Below are 20,754 nucleotides of genomic sequence, written 5' to 3' on the forward strand. Positions count from 1 at the left end.
CCTTCCTTTGTTCTAAATCTCAAATAAAAACCAGACTACTATAAACAGTTTTGCAGCTATTTCCCCTGAAATGTATTAAGACATTTAATTTTAATTAATAACATGCAACTATAATGGATTACAACCTGAAGAGGAAACTACCTTTATAAATATTAATTTCCAAACTGCAAGTCTTAATGTTTGGAGGATTCACAGGAAGGCTTACCCGGACGCGCATTCACACCGTCCATGCTTACAATGCTTCATTCACGACTTCACGTTGCATTTTAATTTCCTTTTTGAGGAGCAGTATCTTTCCCTGCTCCCCCACCGAAAGCTGAACCGAGAACCGTTTAGAAATATATCAATAACAGAAGTTAAATTAAAATGTGCAGAAAATAGGTCTTTTACCACACCATACAAATAAGAAAGTATTCAATTTAAAAAATAGATCATGTCAAACAAGAGAGCACTAATGTCTAAGCTCAGAAAAACACCCTCAAAGAAAAAACCCCAAAGAACAAAAAACAACACAACGACAAGACCTATCTGGACCCAAAATGGGAAGAGGAAGAGAAAGGAAAGAAAGCTCATTTCCTTTCATTAAAAATCAGAGTGAAACATCTATAGTTAAACACCTTTATTAACATCGTCAAGCAGGGATTAACATTCACATCTATTATGTCACATCATACAAATGTAAATACAAAATTACTACAGTACAATATATATTCTCTGCATGATCCAAAATATTTGGTGGCCCCAAAAAACTCTCTTTAAAATTCAGCAGCTTATCAAAAATTAAAACCGTATTCTATGTAAAATGAAGATCTGTTAGCACAGAGTTAGACTTCAAGAAGTATCAACTGAGCACAGTTTGAAGTTGCAGGAGGATATGTTTGAAGGACACATTCTAACATAGTGTGGCAGGTACAGGAAACATCCGATTTAAAGCTTTAAGCATAACTCATACAACCTAAGTTGTCAGCAGAAAGATCCAGTTATTTATAACTAAAGCTAAAACTACTAAATTATTGCACCCAATGTTAACATGAATATTAAGTGTAAAACTGTTTTATAACATGAATTGATTAACCATGTTTAAACATCTCCTCTCACAGACGATCATCTATTAAGTAAAATTAATTACACAGTATTGTCTAATTATTATCTCCATAAAATATCATCCAATCTTCATTTGGTTACACATCCACAGAGGAAACAACAATGAAGCGATAGTGGAGAACACAGCGGAACCCCTCTGCCAGGCTGGTATGGGAAGGGACTAACACTGCCTTAGAGGCTAACCATGTCACAGGAGGCTTTCAGGAAGATAATCAGACTTGCAAAATAGCTAATTCTGCATAATACCAAGCCATAGTATAAGGGGATTCTATGGTAGGTGCACAAAAATTGTTTTAAAGGGAAAATACTATTTCCTTAATTAGTGATATAATGCTTGGCAAATAGATTTGGTTTGGTTTTAAAATGTACAACAGGTACAAAAGAAAAAAATCACCATTTGCCTTCCCTCAAAATCATGCATACATTTTTTTTAAACACAATACATTCTGGGATACAAATCACAATAAACAGTTGCTATAATTTAAATGTATACCTTAAAATTAATATGCACAATAATTAGGCATAAAGATAAAGATGACATATTAAGTAACACCAACGGGGGCAGATCTACATAAGACTGAGAAAATGAGTTCTACGTCACCTGAAAAGTATTGAAGTGAATGAAACCTTCGTGTAAAATTTTATTTTTTAAGAGGCATTAGAAATATCCCCATATTTAATACAGTCTGAAGTGTACTAAGTAGGTATAGAATGCTCTTGCATGGTATTATTACCAGACAAAATTGTCACACAGCTCTCTATCGATCTGACCTTGCATCGAGATTATCCCAGACCCCTCACAACCTGAAGACCAGTTTCTGAAAGATCTCCATGCCTACACTTCAATAACAGCACTAGTAGCGACAGTTAGTGTTTTCCCCCTTGGATTATTTGCAAAAGTAATTCAACAAGCAAAGCTGTGTGCATTTCAAATACTGCTGAAAGAAGGATTTAAACTGCAGTTATGCATGAGACACCCTTCCCCTAAGAAGGATGTTTTTGCACCGTTATCTGTTAATACATTCAATATGAATAATATAGATTAATTATATGAAGCAAAAAAACCACTTTTTTCTTTATGGCAAAGGATTTAAGTTAAATTTGGACTAAAGGGTTTTTAAGACATAATGAGTTTAATTCTGGCATTTCAGCTATGTAATATAACATAGGACAGAAAAATTTACACTTTCCTATCTTGAGGGTCTGGAGAAAAGGAGGACCAAATTGAGCTCACTCTCAAGGCAAACCTGCACACAAAGGGCTCACCAAGGATTTATGCCACCCTAGTCCACTAGAACAGGGACTGGAAAATCAGACTAAATGGGAGGACTCTTCATGAGTACACTAGAAAATAAGGAATATAAGTGTGATGACCCTTTATAAGCATATGTCACCAAAGCAAGAAGGATACAAGAGTATTCACCTGAGATAAAACTTGTATCTGAATATTTTATAACTGAGTAGACAAAACATTTCAATAGAGGAAAGTCAGTTGAAATTATTTTAAAATATACATCTGATTCTATCTTACAATATATGCAATTTAAGCAATTAGATCAATGAAAAAGTCTTAACAAAAAAAAAATCACAGTGTTTATCAATATGTTAATTACAAAATGTATGCTACGTTATTTTGTTTTTAAGATGTAATGGCTTGGTTAAGTGTTTTAAAATCTATTCTGAAATATAACTTGCATCACAAAATCAAGTAGCAATAATGTAAAGCATCAGAACTGGCTCTTAAAGATTATTTACATGTTGATTATTTGGGAAATAACCAACCAAAAAATATAAAAAAGTGATTTTTTTTATACAGTATGAAGTTATTAAAGAGATCAGACAATACAAAAAAGAAACTCCTTCCTGAATAAATGAACATCTGTGGCACTAAGTTCACTTACTAATGGACTATAACATGGAACTGCCAAACATGCATTTAAATTATATTAAATACACTTTCTGTTTCCAACTTAGGTTGATCAGCAGCTTTTGTTCTGTTAGAATCCTTCAAAGAGAGAAGCTCGAACAGGAAAAAGAAGGCATATAGAAAACAGTAAACACTGACCTCCTGAGGTTCCTACAACAAACATAAAAATATTCAAGTAGAAAATCGACATCACTGAGCAGCGGCTATCTCTGTAGCTGAGCACACTAACAGCACTTCAGTGTGTAAGGAGCAGATGAAGTAAGCCGTGCTTGAAGCATGCCAAAGGCAGGAACACTGGAATGTAACAAAGACAGACTCACAAGTTCATAGACATTCAGTCAACAGTCAAAACTATTACAACTACACCACAAGAATTTAGTCGCTTTATATATATCCCATGATGTATTAAGTTTTCAGAACAATAGATGCTAAATTGGAGCTTACCTCAAAAGATAACTTAAATGGCTTCTGCAAATTCCTATGCTATACTATGCATCTGAAATATACACTGGGAAGGAACAATAACTTAGAAGGAGAGAAACATAAAAGAACCAACCCAATCTCAGGTTGCCAGCCGTACATACTCAATTTTATTTTCTATTTTTAAATTAAATTTCCTTTTAATTTAAGAACAGGTTAAGTGACTTGAAAAATGGGCACATTCTTGTTACATATCTGCCTAACTGGAAACCAATTCTTAGTCAAAGAGGTGACAATACTGCTTTTCAGTGAATATAGAATTGTCAATTATAGGTCCAGATAACTTTACTGAAGGTTGTTTCTATGTTTTAAAGTGTTTAGAGAAGAATTTCATTTCTTTCAATTTAAAGTATTTATCATCTGTTCCAGAATATTAAAATATCTCCCATTTTAAATCCTAAAAGTATTCAAACAATTACAGAATATCACTAGAATTTAAGGATAAAACAGCTACCCTAACCAGGTTTTAAAGACTAACTAGGAAGCAAATTTTGAGCTCCCAGTGAAGCAATGGTACTGGAAAGCAAAATGCGACATACCCTTTGGATCCAACTTATAATTAAAAAAAACCCTGGACATTATAAAATATTATTTAACTTCAGGTTCTACAGACTGAAATTTGCAAAGCCAAAGTAGAAGAAAGAAAGTGAAAGGACATGTTAAAAAAAAATACACATACACACAGTAACAGAAACCTTTCTGCATGCTACCATGCATTTGAAATTTCTTGAAACGGTATTTATAAATCCACACGCATACAGCTCAAACTTCAGTGCAATGGCTGTATCATTCAACACCTTTAGAAGAATAGAACCATGCAAAGAGGAGCAAGTGCTTATAAAAATGGTTATTCAGAATTTATTCTGCAATGCAAAGGTGACAAACTGAAATATAAAAGGTTGTTATGGCTTAACATTTCTGTTGCAGATTAAATATGCAGCATTGAAAAATGGAAAGGTGTGGCTTCATCTCTGACCAGCAGAGTTAAAAAGAAAAATCTCTCCATTTTCCTTCATCATCATGGGATACACTGCTCAGGCAATCCAAATTAATAAAGACTTGCACTTTCATATGGACACAAGATCAAGTGTACCAGTTAGGTTTTCACATTCACAGTATATAAGAAAATACACATGGAAGGAAAAGTAAAGGGTTAACTTAACAAGGATTTATTCACAGGAATACATGTAAGTAGAGAAAAATAACAGAAAAGCTAAACAAATGAAATGAAGAGGATCCAAACCAACTTTCACTCTGTAGCTTTTTACTTACACCCTGTGTGCATATATCTAGGGCACAGAGGGCCACCAACATGCGCCAATACAGTGTAGGAACCCTGCATTACATCCATTAACTTAAACATATCTTTAAGATCATGCTTTGAACAAAAAAAGAAAGCTCAGAAGGCAATATGTTGAGTGGGAATAAACATTGAAGTATAGCAATCATGTCTTCAACTTCTACAATTGTCTTTATGTGCCAACTAACATTTATGCAGCCTCTTACAGATCTTTTACCATGTAATTTAAGTTTGAGAAGTTTCGATAAAATCACTAGTAGTATATAACCATGCAGAAAGCACATCACACTGACAGCACAGAGGCAAGGATTTTGCACAGGTATATCAGCTTTCCACATTGTGCAGGTTACACACAATACAATATCAATCTTATTCCTAACAGATCCTAAAAAGATATTTCAAGGCCTAGCTGTAAACTACAGTACTTTATATCTATATTCTTAATAAAAATAAAATCCACAAATCTTAAAAAGGAATTTTAAATGCAGGGCTATATTGAATCGGTCAACGGCAACACATACTGGCGCCCCAGCTAACTGAATGCCAATCTCACCCCATGCTGCGAGCACGCCCCCCCACGGATCAAAGGGCCCCATCACTGAGCCAGAACGCGTGCCTGAACCTTCAACTGCACTTTAGAAGTAACGTCCTGGCCTAGAAATTAAATCTAACGAAGTACAACCATCAAATTATATCCACTACATTAATGTTTTAATGCAAAATCAAGATGTCAATCTTTAGTTCGATATGCCCAGCCCCACTTCTTCCTCCCTCCCTGCCCACCCACCAAGGTCAAAGGAGTGACTCAGTTGGCATCTCACAGGGTGCTTCATTGTTTAGATTTGTTTTGTTTTATTTCCAACTTTTTTGGGGGTACCTTAAATTGTAACTTCCAAGAACCTGCTTCTACTATGGGTAGGCAAGCTGATTTTAACTCTATTAGCTTCATTTATGTAGTTCTTCATCAGCATGCAAAAACAAGGCCCCATCATGGGGGAAAATTTATCAAAACCTTTAAATTAAAAAAAAAAAAAAGCTTCTTTACTGTCTGTATCCCCCATTCTTAGGTTTCCTTTATTGTGCGCTATAGAATTTTTTCTTTCTTATCCCTATGCGTCATTTATATGGTTCTTGTTTTGGTACAATTCCCCATAATATTCCAGAATGTACTGTTTTGTGAGTAGACTGAATAGGTTTGTTTTTTGCTTCTTCACATCCAGTGCGGAGTTGTAATTGGAGACAGATTTCCACCCACAAAGGCTCCAGATGTTAAAACTTTTCCCAACATCGACTTATACAGTGACGGCAACACCTCCCTCCCGCCCCTCCCAGTAGGGTTGGGTTGCACTGTATTCCCTACTGGGTTGCCCTTCCCCCCGTAGAGGGTAACATTTTCCCTGGGTGCAGAGGCTCCCTCACAGTCTCCAAGACCGAAGGACCTGCAAGAAAACAAAACAATTTCAGACTTTAGCAACTGCTCCTCTTTTAAAGCTGGTGCCACACAGAATCAAGTAACCCTGCTCTTTCTACCTAAAGAAAATGGGAAATTGGACCGACTGCCTAAGATAATCTAGCCAATGATAACCCCTTGCTTCCTCTCTCCGACGGCTCTCAACTGTCACCTGCAACAGACACGAAAAGCGACAGCGAGCTGAGGACACGCAGAGAGTAGTGCAGCACTCTGAACAGAGCAAACAGGGGAAACGGGCCTTGCAGGATCCCATGAGCCTAACGCTTCATCCCCTTCCGCACACTGGGCCCAATGCAAACTGGTTACATTTTCATAAGCTACCTTACTTCAAAATTAAACAGAAGATTTTTTAGGACAATCACTTTGCCTAGTAAACATTAAAACACTATGCTTTTGCCAGTATTCCTAATATTAAGCAAACAAAAACCCAATCTAACAAAAAATAAAAGGAGCATTACTTATTTTTGGTTGTCTGATGTTTTAGCTTAGGAGGCACTAAAGGTGTTCACACTGCAGTAAGGTCACTACACTCAGCAAATATCAAAAAGCAAATTTTAACACCCGCCTTCTCAATGTTTCCGATAATTCCTCCGGCTCTATTTTACTCCATCACTTCCTATACTCTCAGGCGTCTTGCTTTTCCTGGTAAGGACTTTTTCAATGCCAGCACAGGTTTGATGATGAGAAGGACATTAAGACATCAAGGCAGATTACTGGGAGATCATAACTAGTACCTGGTAGTGGTCCTTCTACAACAAAACTCTACTAACCACTCAGGCCAAACTCTGGACACTGATGAAAGTTTGGGTGAATTTACAGAGGGTGACTGGCCCACCTGTGGAGAAGTACAAGTAACCCCTTTTCTCTGCCTCTGAAAAAGGGGAAGAAGAGTACAAGAAAGACCGGAACAAAAGCTACCAATGCACTTTTACCTCTAATTAGAAAACTGAGAAGTATTTCATACCTTGTCTTAGAACATGCTCACCACAGTTAATTCCTAATTGGTGATATAATAGAGACCACAGAGGTCATAAATCTGAAAGTGCTCAAGACTCAGTCCACTCTTGAATCTTTTGGCCCTTGATGATAAAAATCACTCTCATGATTTAACATAAAGTGAATCAAGCACTTTTCCAAAATGCTCAAGCCACAGAACAGCTACAAGGACCCAAGACCACAGTGGGACCAGACGCAGAAGACTGAGATGTTCCAGAAGCCGCGAGTCCGTTTATATGGCCTTCTAGGTTACACAACTGGGATGCTGAAATCTTCCCAGTTTAAAATCTAGCTCACAGTAAAGAAGCAAGCAAGCTGAGAAGAAGTCCGACGTAAGGGGTAATTCACTGGTGTGCATCCTCTGGACATAGACTGAGTACTCTCTGGCCCTCCAGCCGTCTCAGTTCATGTTCAAAACCGAAAGAAGTGTATCCTGGTTCACATTGTTAACACTTACTGAGCCAACTTGGTGCGTTAGGCAATACACTAAGTTCTGGCATCACATATAGTACAGTATTTAATCCCTGAAACAACTCAATGAGGGAAGTGGGGTCAAGAGACCAGAATTGTTCATTCAACTAAATAAAGAAAAACTCAGGGAACAAGAGTCTAAGTGGACTTGCCCCTCTACCACCCCAGATCAAACACAATCTTCCACTGCCCATTTCAAAACGCAGTGCTAGCCACAGGGTAGGTGCCCAAAAAGACAGACGTTGAAGAATGAATGTTAAATATTCTTATCTACTGAGGGCAAACCCAGTTCCAGTTTTACCTGGGTTTTCCCTAAGGCTCACAACACAGAAAGTCCCTGATACATCAGCCTACAAATCCGTGCTTCAAAAGGAAACCGTTTTCACCCCACCGCAGTGACCGTCAGTGACCTTATGGGGTGAACAGGAAAAAAGCACGAGCCGCAGCAGCGCTGAGTCATCTGACCAGCACGCCAACTTGGATGTCCTCCTGAGGATTCAAAGCGGGACCTGCAGCGTCTCTTGCTGGTTCTCTGAATGCATTCTCTAGCCTCCACTTAAGTCACTGTAAAGTCCAGCATAGCTGGAGACTGTTTCACCCAGCCTCTGTAGAACAGACTCTACTCTATTTAGCAGTTTTAGACTGTGGTCCTAAGTCTCTTCATCGTGAAAAATTCCAAACTTCTTACAACTTACCCCTAATCATGGGATTGCAGCTTAAGCGTACGAGATTAAACACCGTAAAAAGCTGCAAGACGCTCTTTTAAGGGAAGCGGAAACTGGTCAGAGAAACGCCTCCAATTTTCATCCCCAACTTGATTTTTAAATCCATGAAGGATCTACAGAGAGTTAGAAAAACCATTCAATTATCAATAACAAGAGAGAAAACCTCAAATGTGCATAGCTTCTGACATCAAATATTATTGGTTTTATTATTCTAAAATTTTATCCTTTTAAGGTGGTAATTCTCACACATTGTTGGATTCTACGCCATTTCACGTCTTGCCTAAGAGCCCCTCAGAAAGCGTTCAACTTTGCCTTGAGGAGGTCGGAATTCAGCAAGTGTCCTCCTCACAGACGCAGTACTCTAAGCAACCTCTGAGTAACATGAATGAAAAAACCCCAGAAAAGGACAGAATTCACCCAAGGGATAAAATTTCTATGCCAGATTAAGTTTTTTCAAATTGGAAATAAATAAAGCTTTGGGTTTATGCTGCAACTGTAGTTCACTAATATTAGCGGCTTAAATGTGTCACAGCATTTTATTTCTCATTTTGTTATGGCTGAGTGCTGACTGGAGTCAATTAAAAGAGAGCACTACTAAAGCAAAGAACCAGATAGGTTTAACCCCGTGGAGAAAAATATCTTTAAAGTCCATGCTCTGTGGATACAGTCACTGCTGTATCTTAAGAAAAGATCAAGCCAACTCCTTTATTCAGTATTGATTTGAAGACTCTAAGCGTCCTATGAAATATATAGTAAACTTTCCAACTAGGATGGTAACAGTCCCAAGATGTACATTATAAAGACTTATTAGTTACCTTACAGAACATGTCTCTCAGGTCATCCTTTGGATTAATCCAGGATGCAACAGCATCACAAAAAAATATAAAATCCTGTAACAAGCAAAAATACATCTTAGGCTGATATATTTGTCAAACACAGCAAAAGAGCTATGCAAACTTCAGAATACATGTCACAATAGAATCCTAGCTTAAAAAAAGAAAACATTTTAAGAATCACCTATGATCATGAGGAATTCTAAGAGATTACTTAACGGATGCTGCTATTACTCCACCATCAAGGAACTACTGTGTATTCAGTTTATATTGGAAGTTAATGCCCTTTTGTATTTTACTTTACATCACAAAACCCGTCTAGTAAATGCTTACCATCAGCAAAGGACTGAAAGCATCAAATCAGCATCAATTTAAAAAAACCGTCACTTTTTTGGATTAAAGAATTATATAAATTCAATGATCTTACAGTTCTGACTAGCCTAGAAATAATTTTAAACTACTTAAGTGTATACCTAATAAGCTCAATTTGAAGTATTGTAGTAGACCTAAATTCAAGACGTATCTTCAGATAGAAACTATGTCCAAAAGTGAGAAGAAAAACTAATTATGCAGTGACCAATAAGACCCAGCTCAACTCAAACAAAAAGAAGAAAAAGCCCAATGCTCAGACAATTACTCAAAAGATCACCAGGTTATTCTGACTACAAGAATAAGGCAACAACAGGTATATGCTTTAAATATTTCACTATTTTCCAATTTTGACTGTCATAATGAAACAGTCCAGTATACAACATTCAAGATATTGCTGATGTTCTGATATGTCAACTACTTTAAATTTTATTATTAAATTCCGAGAACTTCATTAATTTCAAAATTTACTAACATTAAAGTACATGTATAAAACACACATTTAGGCAAATAAAATGCCATGTGCCTAAAGTTCATGGTTTATTCAAATTATGATTACCTATGCCTTCCAAATAACGTGATGTTAAAAGTTAAAATATATACAAATCTAGAATTTGTGATTAAAAATTTAAACATAAGAAATAAGACATTTCCTTTTAACCGTACCCAAATAAGTATGTAAAAAGCAGAGATTTCTACCAACTCTAAAGTTGTACATGATCTCATGACCACATACATGTGTTACTTCCACCATCTTAAATGTTAATTCAATAAATAAACAAACAACTAAAAAACCCAGTATGAAAAAGGATCCTTCTTAATACGGTTATGTCATCTCAGACACCTCTGAAACACATTTAACATGACACAAAAGTTCTTAAGTACTGCAAAAACAGAAAATGTCAGGAGGTTATTTTGCAACCAGGGCCATCTCTAAATAGTCCTGGCTTGTTTTCATAGTCAGACATTAAGGTTTTACAAAGGTGAAATTAGTCAAAAGATTGTTTCCAGTTCTCCTTTGTAAGTTTTCAAGGCCTACCACCTACATCAATTTGAATTTTATAAGCTGGTAATTCACAATGTTTCTAAACCCGAATTACCAAACACAGTCATTAACAGAAGACAGGAAACACCAAGGTCTCAATGACAGTGTTTGAAGCGCCCATCTCTTGGAAGGGCCAGGTCATTTTCCTGACCCTCCCATGCCGTCCTCTCCTCAAAGTTGGATCCAGAGGTGGCTCAGACTCATGCCTGATACTGTTGCCAAATAATTTTAAAAAAATGCTAAAAATGTCTAAACATAGTATGAACTAAGACAGGAAACGATAAGGATGAATCAATCATAAGCTCTCAGAGTTACAGCAGTTTCAATGGCTGATTTCATTTTCCATTTTATTCACTGCTGAGTCTCTAAGTTTGATTCTAAGTAACAGAAACAGTACCCTATTTGGTCACTCTTTTAGGTGTAGATAACCTCAAACTCAGCAAACTGTTATTCATGGACAGGAGGCATGTACACAACAAATAAATGAGGTCCAAATGTGAATGGAAGCAGCTTTGGGTTAATGTAAGACAAGAATGTAACTGTTCTCCAAATCTGCCATTACTATGTTTTACAACAAAAAAAGATGTAGGAAATAAAAACAGGCATTATCATTTCAAGATATTAACAAATATACATTTTAATATATAATTTGTTTCAGTACCTCTAAAAAATGTTAATAAATATAATATTTTTAGGATTAAAGTGTTAAAATATTTCCTCCTTTAAAGTTTCCTTATTCAGAACACTTGAAGTTGAAGGCAGAGCCTTGCAAACACCTTACCTGGATCACGCCGCTGGGGTTCACACTGATCATGGTGCAAATCCCACGGAACGCTGAGTCCTTCTCCTCATTGTCCCTTATGTTCCTCAGAGAGGTGCACCTATTGAGTTGTAGAACTGAGGTTAGTGTGCAAGTAAAAAGCAGGCTCAATTACAACACTAATGGACAGTATTTAATGGAATAAGCACCACAGCATAATGTTTATATTCAAAGAATTTTCATAAAGCTTAAGTTTCTCCACTTCCTGTATGCTGGGCCCATCTAATCTCAACATAGTAGAACCTTGAAATTTACATTTTCTTATTAATAGACTGCATCTATGAAATGGACAGTTGATTTTAATCTCCCATTTAAACTATTAATGAGCTTGAGTCAGAAGTAAATTACCAATTTTTAAAACTGTATTATGACTTGTATTCCATTAAACACTACTAAAAATGACTTGAAAGATTATCAATTGAAAAGAAGCAGAACATAGGCTATACTGCCACAATATAAACTATTATTATACAACTTATGGTGTAGATGTTTAACTTTTACATTAACAAGCAAATAAGATTTTTATACAAAACAAATTTAAACATGTATTTCTTAATGCAATCCAAGTTTTCAAATTAACTCTTAAAAAGAAACATAATGCAAAACCCTAAATTTATAGAATTTGCATGCATCTTTATTTTACTGGTGGATATTTAAATGCTTTTTATGTATAATCAAGCTTTTTAACACAGCAAGCATGTGACAATCTTATCCCATGCATCAATTAGTCGTTAGCCACAACATAAAATAAATATACATGACGATGCTACTGAAAAACCTCACAAACCTGATAGGACAAGATTAGTCACATGGTTGGCAATGATTAAGGATTGTGATTTTTGTAACCAACTGAAAATATATCTAAAAGTGAGATAGAAAGAGAAAGAAAGAGTGAAGAAAAATGAATTAAAAAAAAAGATTGAATAATACACACCAGGGTCTTATAAACTGCTGTAGCATGGGGGCCACCTCTTGAGGACAAACGTAACCAAGACGACCAATTGTTATTGCTAAGGTAACGCAATCACGGTTATACACCACCAAACGCCAACCAAGACATGAGCAAATGAGGGGGAGGAGAAAAATAAAGAAAAACAACAAATAACTCAGAAACAGAAACCAACAGAATTTGTGTATGATAATAAACATAAGATTTCACCAGTGCTGTTTATTACCACCCCCTAAAATAAGGGGCAGCAACATATATGGCATACTCTTGGAAAAAGAAAAACAAAAGGAATTAAAAAAACTTTAAAGATTGAGAGAACACCAAAAACCGTGACAAACCGCTTTTCTCGCTCAATCAAGTGTCAAGAATTTATCATTCTCTGGTAGCAAAAAGATGAGCAATCAAAATGGATGGATTTAGAGATTCTTCATTCAAAGCCACTGGAAATTTCAGAATTTAATAAGGAAATCTGTTTTTTCCCCAAGAAATACTGTACATATGATTACATTTCTGAATTGTCTACACTTCTCAGAAGTTAACATTTCTTTCTCACTTCTCTACATCTCTTTTTATAAAATTACCTACAAATTTAATCCAAATTTTGGTAGGTTTTGTTTTGTTTGTTAACATTTCCAAAACAAACCAGTGAATCATTTGTTGCCTGGTATCAGAATCAGCTGTCAAATTTAAGTGTTAGGGTATGCACTGAATGAATGGACTGGAAGATTGCTGTGCTATGTTAAATCTCATTCCAAAAACCCTCCAATGGTGACGGTAACAGTAATCGACATAAAAGCCCGCTAATTTCGAACCATATTTGACATAAAGGAAATTTAGACAGTCCACTTCAATGACACGTGATAGGTGGACTAAAAGAACAAATAGTCTGTCTTCGCCTCAAAAGGCATAGCCCAAAATAGATGATAAAACATTAGACTGATTACATGCTAATATTTTATTTTAAAAAATTTTGAAGTGGGAATTAATCAAACATATTCACCATCAAATTCAGGAAGTTCTTAAACTTACACTGAGCTAAAACAAGTGCAACTCAGAACTGCATCCTGCAATTCCAAGGTACGTACATATAAATACATTTATACACACGGGAAAATACAAACAGAAAACAAACCATAAGAGCTTTAATGGTGTTCTCTCAAAAACTTACAGGTCAACCTTTCATAAAAAAAGGGTGGGGGTAAAGAAAAATGTTTAAGGATTACTTGAAGCAAACTACACAGATAATACTAAAATCCAGCAGATTCATATGAAGCAAGAGAAAGAAAACCTATGTTCAAAAGACACAAACTATGCAACATTCTCATTAAACAGGCAAGTATGAACAGTCCAATGAAACATGCGATAAAGCAGATGATGGTCCATTGAGAAAGTTCAGTGTAGGATATACTAATGGGGAAAAGCAAGTAACTGCACACACTAAGGAATTGGCTTTATGAAACACCAAGATAATGGTAATTAAGTTGCTAAAATCTATAGACATTCGGCATTGACAATGATTTTACATTAATAATTAAAACCCCACCACTCTTTCAGGTAAGGAACTAGGGAAACATTTTCCGCAGCCACTTGTGATAAGAGTAATCCAGTGAATCCCAAGTGTGTTTGTTTCTCAATTGGATCAATTTGATCCGTCAACTTGATGGCCATTGTCAACGACCTTTTGATTTACTCATGGTAGCATCATACTTAGAATATAATCTTGTAAATAAAGCCAATTTGTTAAAGGAACTCTAACAAATTCATGAGCTGATATCCCACAAGAAACTTTAATATACATTACACTCAACATTTATTTGCAGTTATCCATTCACATTTAAAAATAAATAGGAAGTTTCTTTAGGTTCAACAGTAATTTTATAATGGCAAGTGTTCCAAATCTGAATGTCATGTATAGGTACTGCATTCTAACAAGATAAAAACCTGACAAGATTTCGTAACCATCCTATACATAGATTTCTGTACTTTTCAGCATGAAAATCTAATTTACTTTATGATATAAATAAACAGTACCCATACAGCCAAACAGCCAATATAACTGTTTCATAATTAAAAGATTTCCTTCCATACCAATAAACATAGCAATATTAATCACATTAGAATAAACTTATTTTGAAAACGAATTTTCTTACTTAGAAAACCTTGTTTTAATCTTTGTCTGGTATTTTGCTAAGACCCCTACTGACTATGAATATATTATTGGAATTACCTTAGAATATAAAGAAAAGGATATGCCTGATTGAAAACAAAATTTACATCTTTTATCATTACTAGCAAAAATCAGGAAGATGGAAAGGAATCACCCTGAAATGTGTTCTGTAGTATGGAAGGGCCTCTTTATTATAAACATGCTTTCTATAAATGCAAAAGAGAAACAAGCCTCCTGAATAAAACCCGACAAGGTACTGCTTAAGTTCCCAGTGTGAAGGAAAGTATACAATGAAATACAAAATACATCTGCCATCGTCAACCAATTAGCCACTATGCTGCAATCTATTTTTGGCCACATTTTTACAGATTAAAAAAAAATCATTACTTCCCAGCTCCCAGTTACTCTATGAATTAATGTGAAAGTAAAATGCATACTATTCAATAGCTATTTTAGCTGGGGTCCATTTTACGGAGTATTAAAACACCAGGATGGGAGAGAAAACTTTTTTAAAAGTTTCTGAAAACTAGTTATGGAATGCGGCTACAATAGTACACTTCATTACTGAGAATCCAAAATAGCTGTTAATAATAAGCCAGGTTTCTACAGCTAGCTTTGCTTTGGTTTCTCTACGCATCTTAAGTGAAAATTAAAAGGCAAATAATTTTCTCTTCACCGTTAACAGTTCAGTCATATGGTACCTGTGTTCTCTAACAACGTCTTTGGTGTGTTGGGTCTGTTAATGATTTCTACAAGCTGGTGCAACACCATAGGGATATAAGGCTGCATCTCTATACCTAGATCATCCCCAAAGAGAAAACAAAGAGAAAAATTTGAATGTTAAAATATCAATGGAAAATATTTTGCTCCCTTTATTAACTGTGACATAAGTTATAGAAAAATATATAAAGCTCACTTACATTAAAAAAAGGGCAACTACAAAAATACTAAGGCATCTAAAAATGTATACTTTTAAAGGGGAAACAATCTTACCCATCTGGATGGAGATCTCTCCAATTGCCCATGTGGCATTATTGCAGACCGAAATGAACTCTGGGTTTAGGTTGGTTCCCAATATTGGCATGAAATCAGCTAGAAAAAAAATTTTTTAAGAACTATGTAGCAAACTTCTCAAGAGCAGTGTATTGTGCTTTACAGGAAATCTACTAGGTGGAAACTGAAATCTAGGCAAGAAACAGCCATGTTTTTAAAGGTGCTGGTAATACTTAAGAAACTGAAGGAGGCACTATGGCCACCGAACTTCATGTGAAGTAGCCCAGGACATGTAAGTTTTGGTTGATTTTAGGTGTCATTAAAGAGAGTTGGTCAGATAATCTCTCTTGCATTAGACTGAAAACATTCAAATTAAAAGTGAGGAAAATGTAATACAATAGAACTTCCTTTCAAAGCTAGTTTTTCACACACAGAAATTTTTTTTTAAATCAATGATTTTGGCTTTTAAAATAACTTTTACCCTAGTGCACAGACTGTGATCTGTAAATATCATTTCCACTCAGAAGGAATGGAAGCTCTCAGAGAAAGGTCTCCTACAGGCTAAGGGCAGGGAATGCACAAAACAGGCCTGGACAACGCTGTCATCCCAGAGAGGACTCAGGAGCTGACTGGGCAAGCTCCCACTGCCATCGGAGGGCAACGTAAGCATTCCGAGTTCATACTGACACTCAAAAACTGAAAACACACTACAGATACCTGTGGAGCATGCTGGAAACCAATTCATTATTTTGAAAACTGGTAAATAAAGAGAGAGAATCAAGTAATTATCCTGCCTCTCCTGTATGATTTGTATTTTAGGTATAAATCATAAAATTTATTGATATGGGAAATGTCTCTACATGTGTGTTCTCACTGTTAAACAAAGCATTAGAATACCATCATTTTTTTTTCAAACGCCCAATAAATTAGTGGATCCAAGCCTGGGTTTCTAATCTGGGTAATACTGGTAACGGGGGCCAGCTCACTCTCGTGGGGGGTGGGGTGGTGGTGGGGGGAGTTTCTCCTGTACTGCAGGCAGTTTAGCAACATCCTCTACCCACTGGACACCAGCAACCCCCAGTGGTAAACAGAACGCTCTGCAGCAGGGGGCGTGAATGGCAGCAAAACTGACCTGGGTTGAGAACCATTATCTAGCAAACAACCATCATGGCTGATAACAGAGAAAAAAGAAACTACACACTGTGTGCCTCCTGAAGAAGGTACACGTGATCTATAAAGTTTTAAAATAAAAAAGAAATAAAACCCTTTCACACAAGTTTAAACTCCTAACTACTAAATTAAATGCTAAGTACCTGTAGAAGGAGCTTTCCATGAAACAAGAATTCATTACTTTCATTTAGAGGAGTGAGCTTAAACTTAATGGTTTAACACATCCTGATTAATGTTACTACTCAAGGTTCAGAAGCACAGTTGTTATTCACAGCACGACGTGGAAGCACGTGAAGGGGGTCACAGGGACCAAGGTCTAGTTATAAGGTACGTCAGTCCTGGGGATGTGATGGATGACCTGGCGGCTACAGCCAGGGATACTGTATACGTGAATGTGGAAGAGAGGTCTTAAAACTTATCACAAGGGAAAAAAACCTTTCTAACTACGTGAGGTGATGGATATTAACTAAACTTACTGTGGTAATCATTTCACATTATATACACGTATCGAATCACTGTGCTGTACACCTTAAACTTATACAATGTCATGTGTCAATTATATCTCAATAAAACTGGAAAAAACCCTCAAACTCAAAAGCACAACTGTATCAAATGAAAAAAACCATTGAGGTCAATGTTTTAAAGGTTTATTAAATCATGGATCAGAAACAACCAAGGTTGGGTATAGAAATGAAGGAAAAATAACTGAAACCCCATTTAATCCATGGGTGCAACAGCAATTCAAGTTACAGTATTTAAGGAATCCTTTATTATGTTCACAAAAGGCTAAGACAAATGCTATGCTATTAAAACAGAAACAAACCATTATTTACTTTTAAAGTAAATTGTTTGAAAAGTTTCCTATGATACCTGAAAAAGTATGCTGGCTTATCATGAGAAAACTTGATTACTATTATTACTTCTGGGTACCTCTACCAAAAAGAGGCTATTCAAAAGGTATCCACGAGCCAGCACATGGTACCAAGGTCTCACAGGTGGCATGGCCTCCACGCTACAGGAATGCTTTTCCACCTTCTCTCCAGTCACACGGTGCCTACCAAAGGGCTGCACTGATGCGAGCACAGGGGAGCAAGAGACACGGGTTCCCATCCTGCCTGCCTCAATCAGTAGCTCTAACTAGTAGAATACACATTTATAAATGCCGGGATTCCATGAAATTTCAGTTTAATAATAAAAAACATAGCTGATGTAAACACCATGTTAAAAACCACACAGCAGTAGAAAATATTCATACCTATACAAGGCTTAACGTGCTGAAAGCAAGCTTTTGTCAGGTCACCCAAGAGGGCGAAGGAACTCTGTCGAACTTCTGGCATTTTATCCTACAAGAAATGAGGAGAGATTAATCCGCTGTGACACAGAGAAGCAGGTTTCAGTCGGCTTTAATGTGCCCAGTCTCACCTGCATGCACTGATACATTAGCGTCAGAATGTTACTTCGGGCTACCAGCTGTTCGATGTTGCCGCCAAGTCCTTCGGCCAGGCCGCTGAGTAAATCCAGAGCCACTATCATAAAATCTTTATCTGGAGCCTCGTACTGATCTGGTTGAGCATTGTTCAGCTGAAATTAGACACAATTTTTTGAAAACTTACTTTGAATTAATTACAGAAAAAGTTCGTATACATTATGCATATCCTTAGAAAAATGTTTATGATACCAAGAAGGGAGATAAGTACAAATTTTTTAAATACCATGGCTTGTGCAAGGGTCTTCTGTACCAGATTTACACAACGCTGATACACAGGTTCACAGTACGGAAGGAAGCCAGACTGCAGGGCTGTGGCAACTGAAGACAGGCACTAGAAAGAATAAAGTACATGAAAACTTCTGGGCGTGCTTCAGATTATGATCAATGCCTCCACACTCACTCGCTAAGACCCTGGGCACTTAGGAGCCTGCCCTCCTTGCTGGCCACAGCAGGTCTATTTTCTCAAACCTCTCTTTTGGATGCCATTCCCTGCTGTTAAGTTTGCCAGCCTGTCAGGGGAGGTTCCTTGGGAAAAAACCAAGAAAGTTCCTATAATGAATGTTATCCTTCAACGACAGATTAAGTATTCCTATTTTTTTCCCTCAAATATAAGAGAGATATTTACTTATCCTCCTATCCTGATCGATGACATGGGTAGACTTTACTGGGCACATTCTGAACCCCTGCCTGAAAAGAAATCGATTTAATAATGATTCCTCTTGTTTTGTAGGGCCCAGAATTAGCCACTGCTGTTGGTCACAGACATTTTTACTTCACTGGCTAGGGACAACCTATGGCAGAAGTGGTAACCCCTCAAATGACAGTGGGAACAAGAGTAACAATGACTGAACTGGTTCTACCAAGAGCAATTCATCCAGGTTTAAGTAACCACATCTGATTGTGTGTTATGTGCTATCATATAAAATTTCTTTTTGGTTAGAAAAAGTATTTAATATGCATGGAAAAAATTCAAACTAGACAGAGCAAAAAATAAAGTGAAGTCCCTCCTTATTAGCATCAAGTCCCAATGCTACTTTACATTCATGTGTGAGTATATACGTGATAATATATAAAAGAATGATTATTAATTATGGCATAGCTAATATCTATATAAAGAAATATGGTAAAATAGACATATCATACGTAGATATGGAAAGATCTCCAAGATAATTTATTATCAATTAAGTAGAGAAACTTAGAAAACATATATAATCATCTCTACTTAAAGAAAAAAAAAAGCGTTAACAGTCCATTATGCCTTTTCCATTCAACAGTGTTTCTAAGTATAGATGCACCATAATTAATGAGAGGTTACCTATTTACTCGGCATTTTAACAGAAATGGTTCAGACTGCAAATTTATTAACACTTGACTTATCACATACACTCACTTTAGATTTGGACATGAGTGTCTGACAAAACACACTGTCAGATTCACTACATGTTAGCAGCTCGGCCTACCTCAAGCAAAGGGAAGAGGTCTTTATCTTCGTCCTTTAACATGTTCCACTTCTGGATCAGCGGAGGCATTAGCATCTGAATATATTCCTATTTACAATGATGAAAAACACATAAAGCTCCACTATCATATGTAAATAAGTCCATTTTGAGTCTATGAAAATTAAAACCCATTTAGAGTAATTGTGTAAAATCGTTACAGAATGCATATTAAGACTAATTCTTTGTTCTACTCAGCACCTTTAAAAATTTTACTGTTTTGGCCTTTTAATTTACATGACCTTGTTCTGTTTTAAAGTCATCTTATATCCTTTTAGCAACAAAACGTATACAAATATACCACTACATAAAGATTACATGAGCACAATCAGGGATGATTTGTCTAAGTTTTACACTCTAGCGACAATCTTTTCAGTCCTGGGGCCTGGGACATAATACTGGCTCTTGAGGCACCGTACGTTATAAACGACAGGTAAACTTACAGAGGCGTCTGTAGAAAAGGATTCATGTCCTTATTTAAACTGAAGAATCCATAAAACCAGGTAGATAAACACAGTGATCATGTCAACAAGGGGCACAGATTCTGAAGGGTCTGAGACATTTAGAAACCCCTCCCAAAACAAAACCAACATCAAAGCAAACCCACAAACCAAGCGCCCTGTACCAAGTTTTAAGTATAACCTAAAGACACGATTTTGAAGACTTTTCCTATAGCAATCATGAAGATGAAATCCCTTCAGCGGGGAGTTTCGAGCTCTATTAAAATTCTATTCCTTAGACCCTACTTAAAAGAATCTAATCGCACCCTCCTCTTCCACCCTTAACACCACAAGAGACAGGGTCTCTCTGGCTCCTTAGCCACACTTCTTCGGTACCGTAGTGAGCATTTTTCACCTGCTACCCCAATTTCTAACTGTTTCATCTAGTGTACTCCCCACACCTGTGAGTCCGGTGAGAGAACAAAGCTGCCTGGACCCAGGACTCTCAA

General features: G+C 36.5%; 1 protein-coding gene across 4 annotated transcripts in view; it reads right to left on the reverse strand.

The window, feature by feature from the left end:
• Nucleotides 1-604: 604 nt before the first annotated feature.
• Nucleotides 605-20,754, reverse strand: part of TNPO1 (transportin 1) — a 90,023-nt gene continuing 69,873 nt past the window's right edge. For all 4 annotated transcript variants that reach the window (XM_046668655.1, XM_046668654.1, XM_046668656.1 and 1 more), the window contains 11 exons: nt 19,770-19,856; nt 18,533-18,640; nt 18,243-18,401; nt 18,076-18,163; nt 15,651-15,749; nt 15,359-15,454; nt 12,476-12,551; nt 11,503-11,602; nt 9,290-9,364; nt 8,445-8,587; nt 605-6,250 (listed from right to left, as the gene is read on the reverse strand). In XM_046668655.1, the coding sequence (XP_046524611.1) occupies nt 8,480-8,587; nt 9,290-9,364; nt 11,503-11,602; nt 12,476-12,551; nt 15,359-15,454; nt 15,651-15,749; nt 18,076-18,163; nt 18,243-18,401; nt 18,533-18,640; nt 19,770-19,856 (996 nt within the window). In that variant the 3' untranslated portion in view covers nt 605-6,250; nt 8,445-8,479. The remainder of the gene's footprint in view (nt 6,251-8,444; nt 8,588-9,289; nt 9,365-11,502; nt 11,603-12,475; nt 12,552-15,358; nt 15,455-15,650; nt 15,750-18,075; nt 18,164-18,242; nt 18,402-18,532; nt 18,641-19,769; nt 19,857-20,754) is intronic.

The sequence above is a fragment of the Equus quagga genome, chromosome 7, assembly GCF_021613505.1.
Source record: "Equus quagga isolate Etosha38 chromosome 7, UCLA_HA_Equagga_1.0, whole genome shotgun sequence".
NCBI lineage: Eukaryota > Metazoa > Chordata > Mammalia > Perissodactyla > Equidae > Equus > Equus quagga.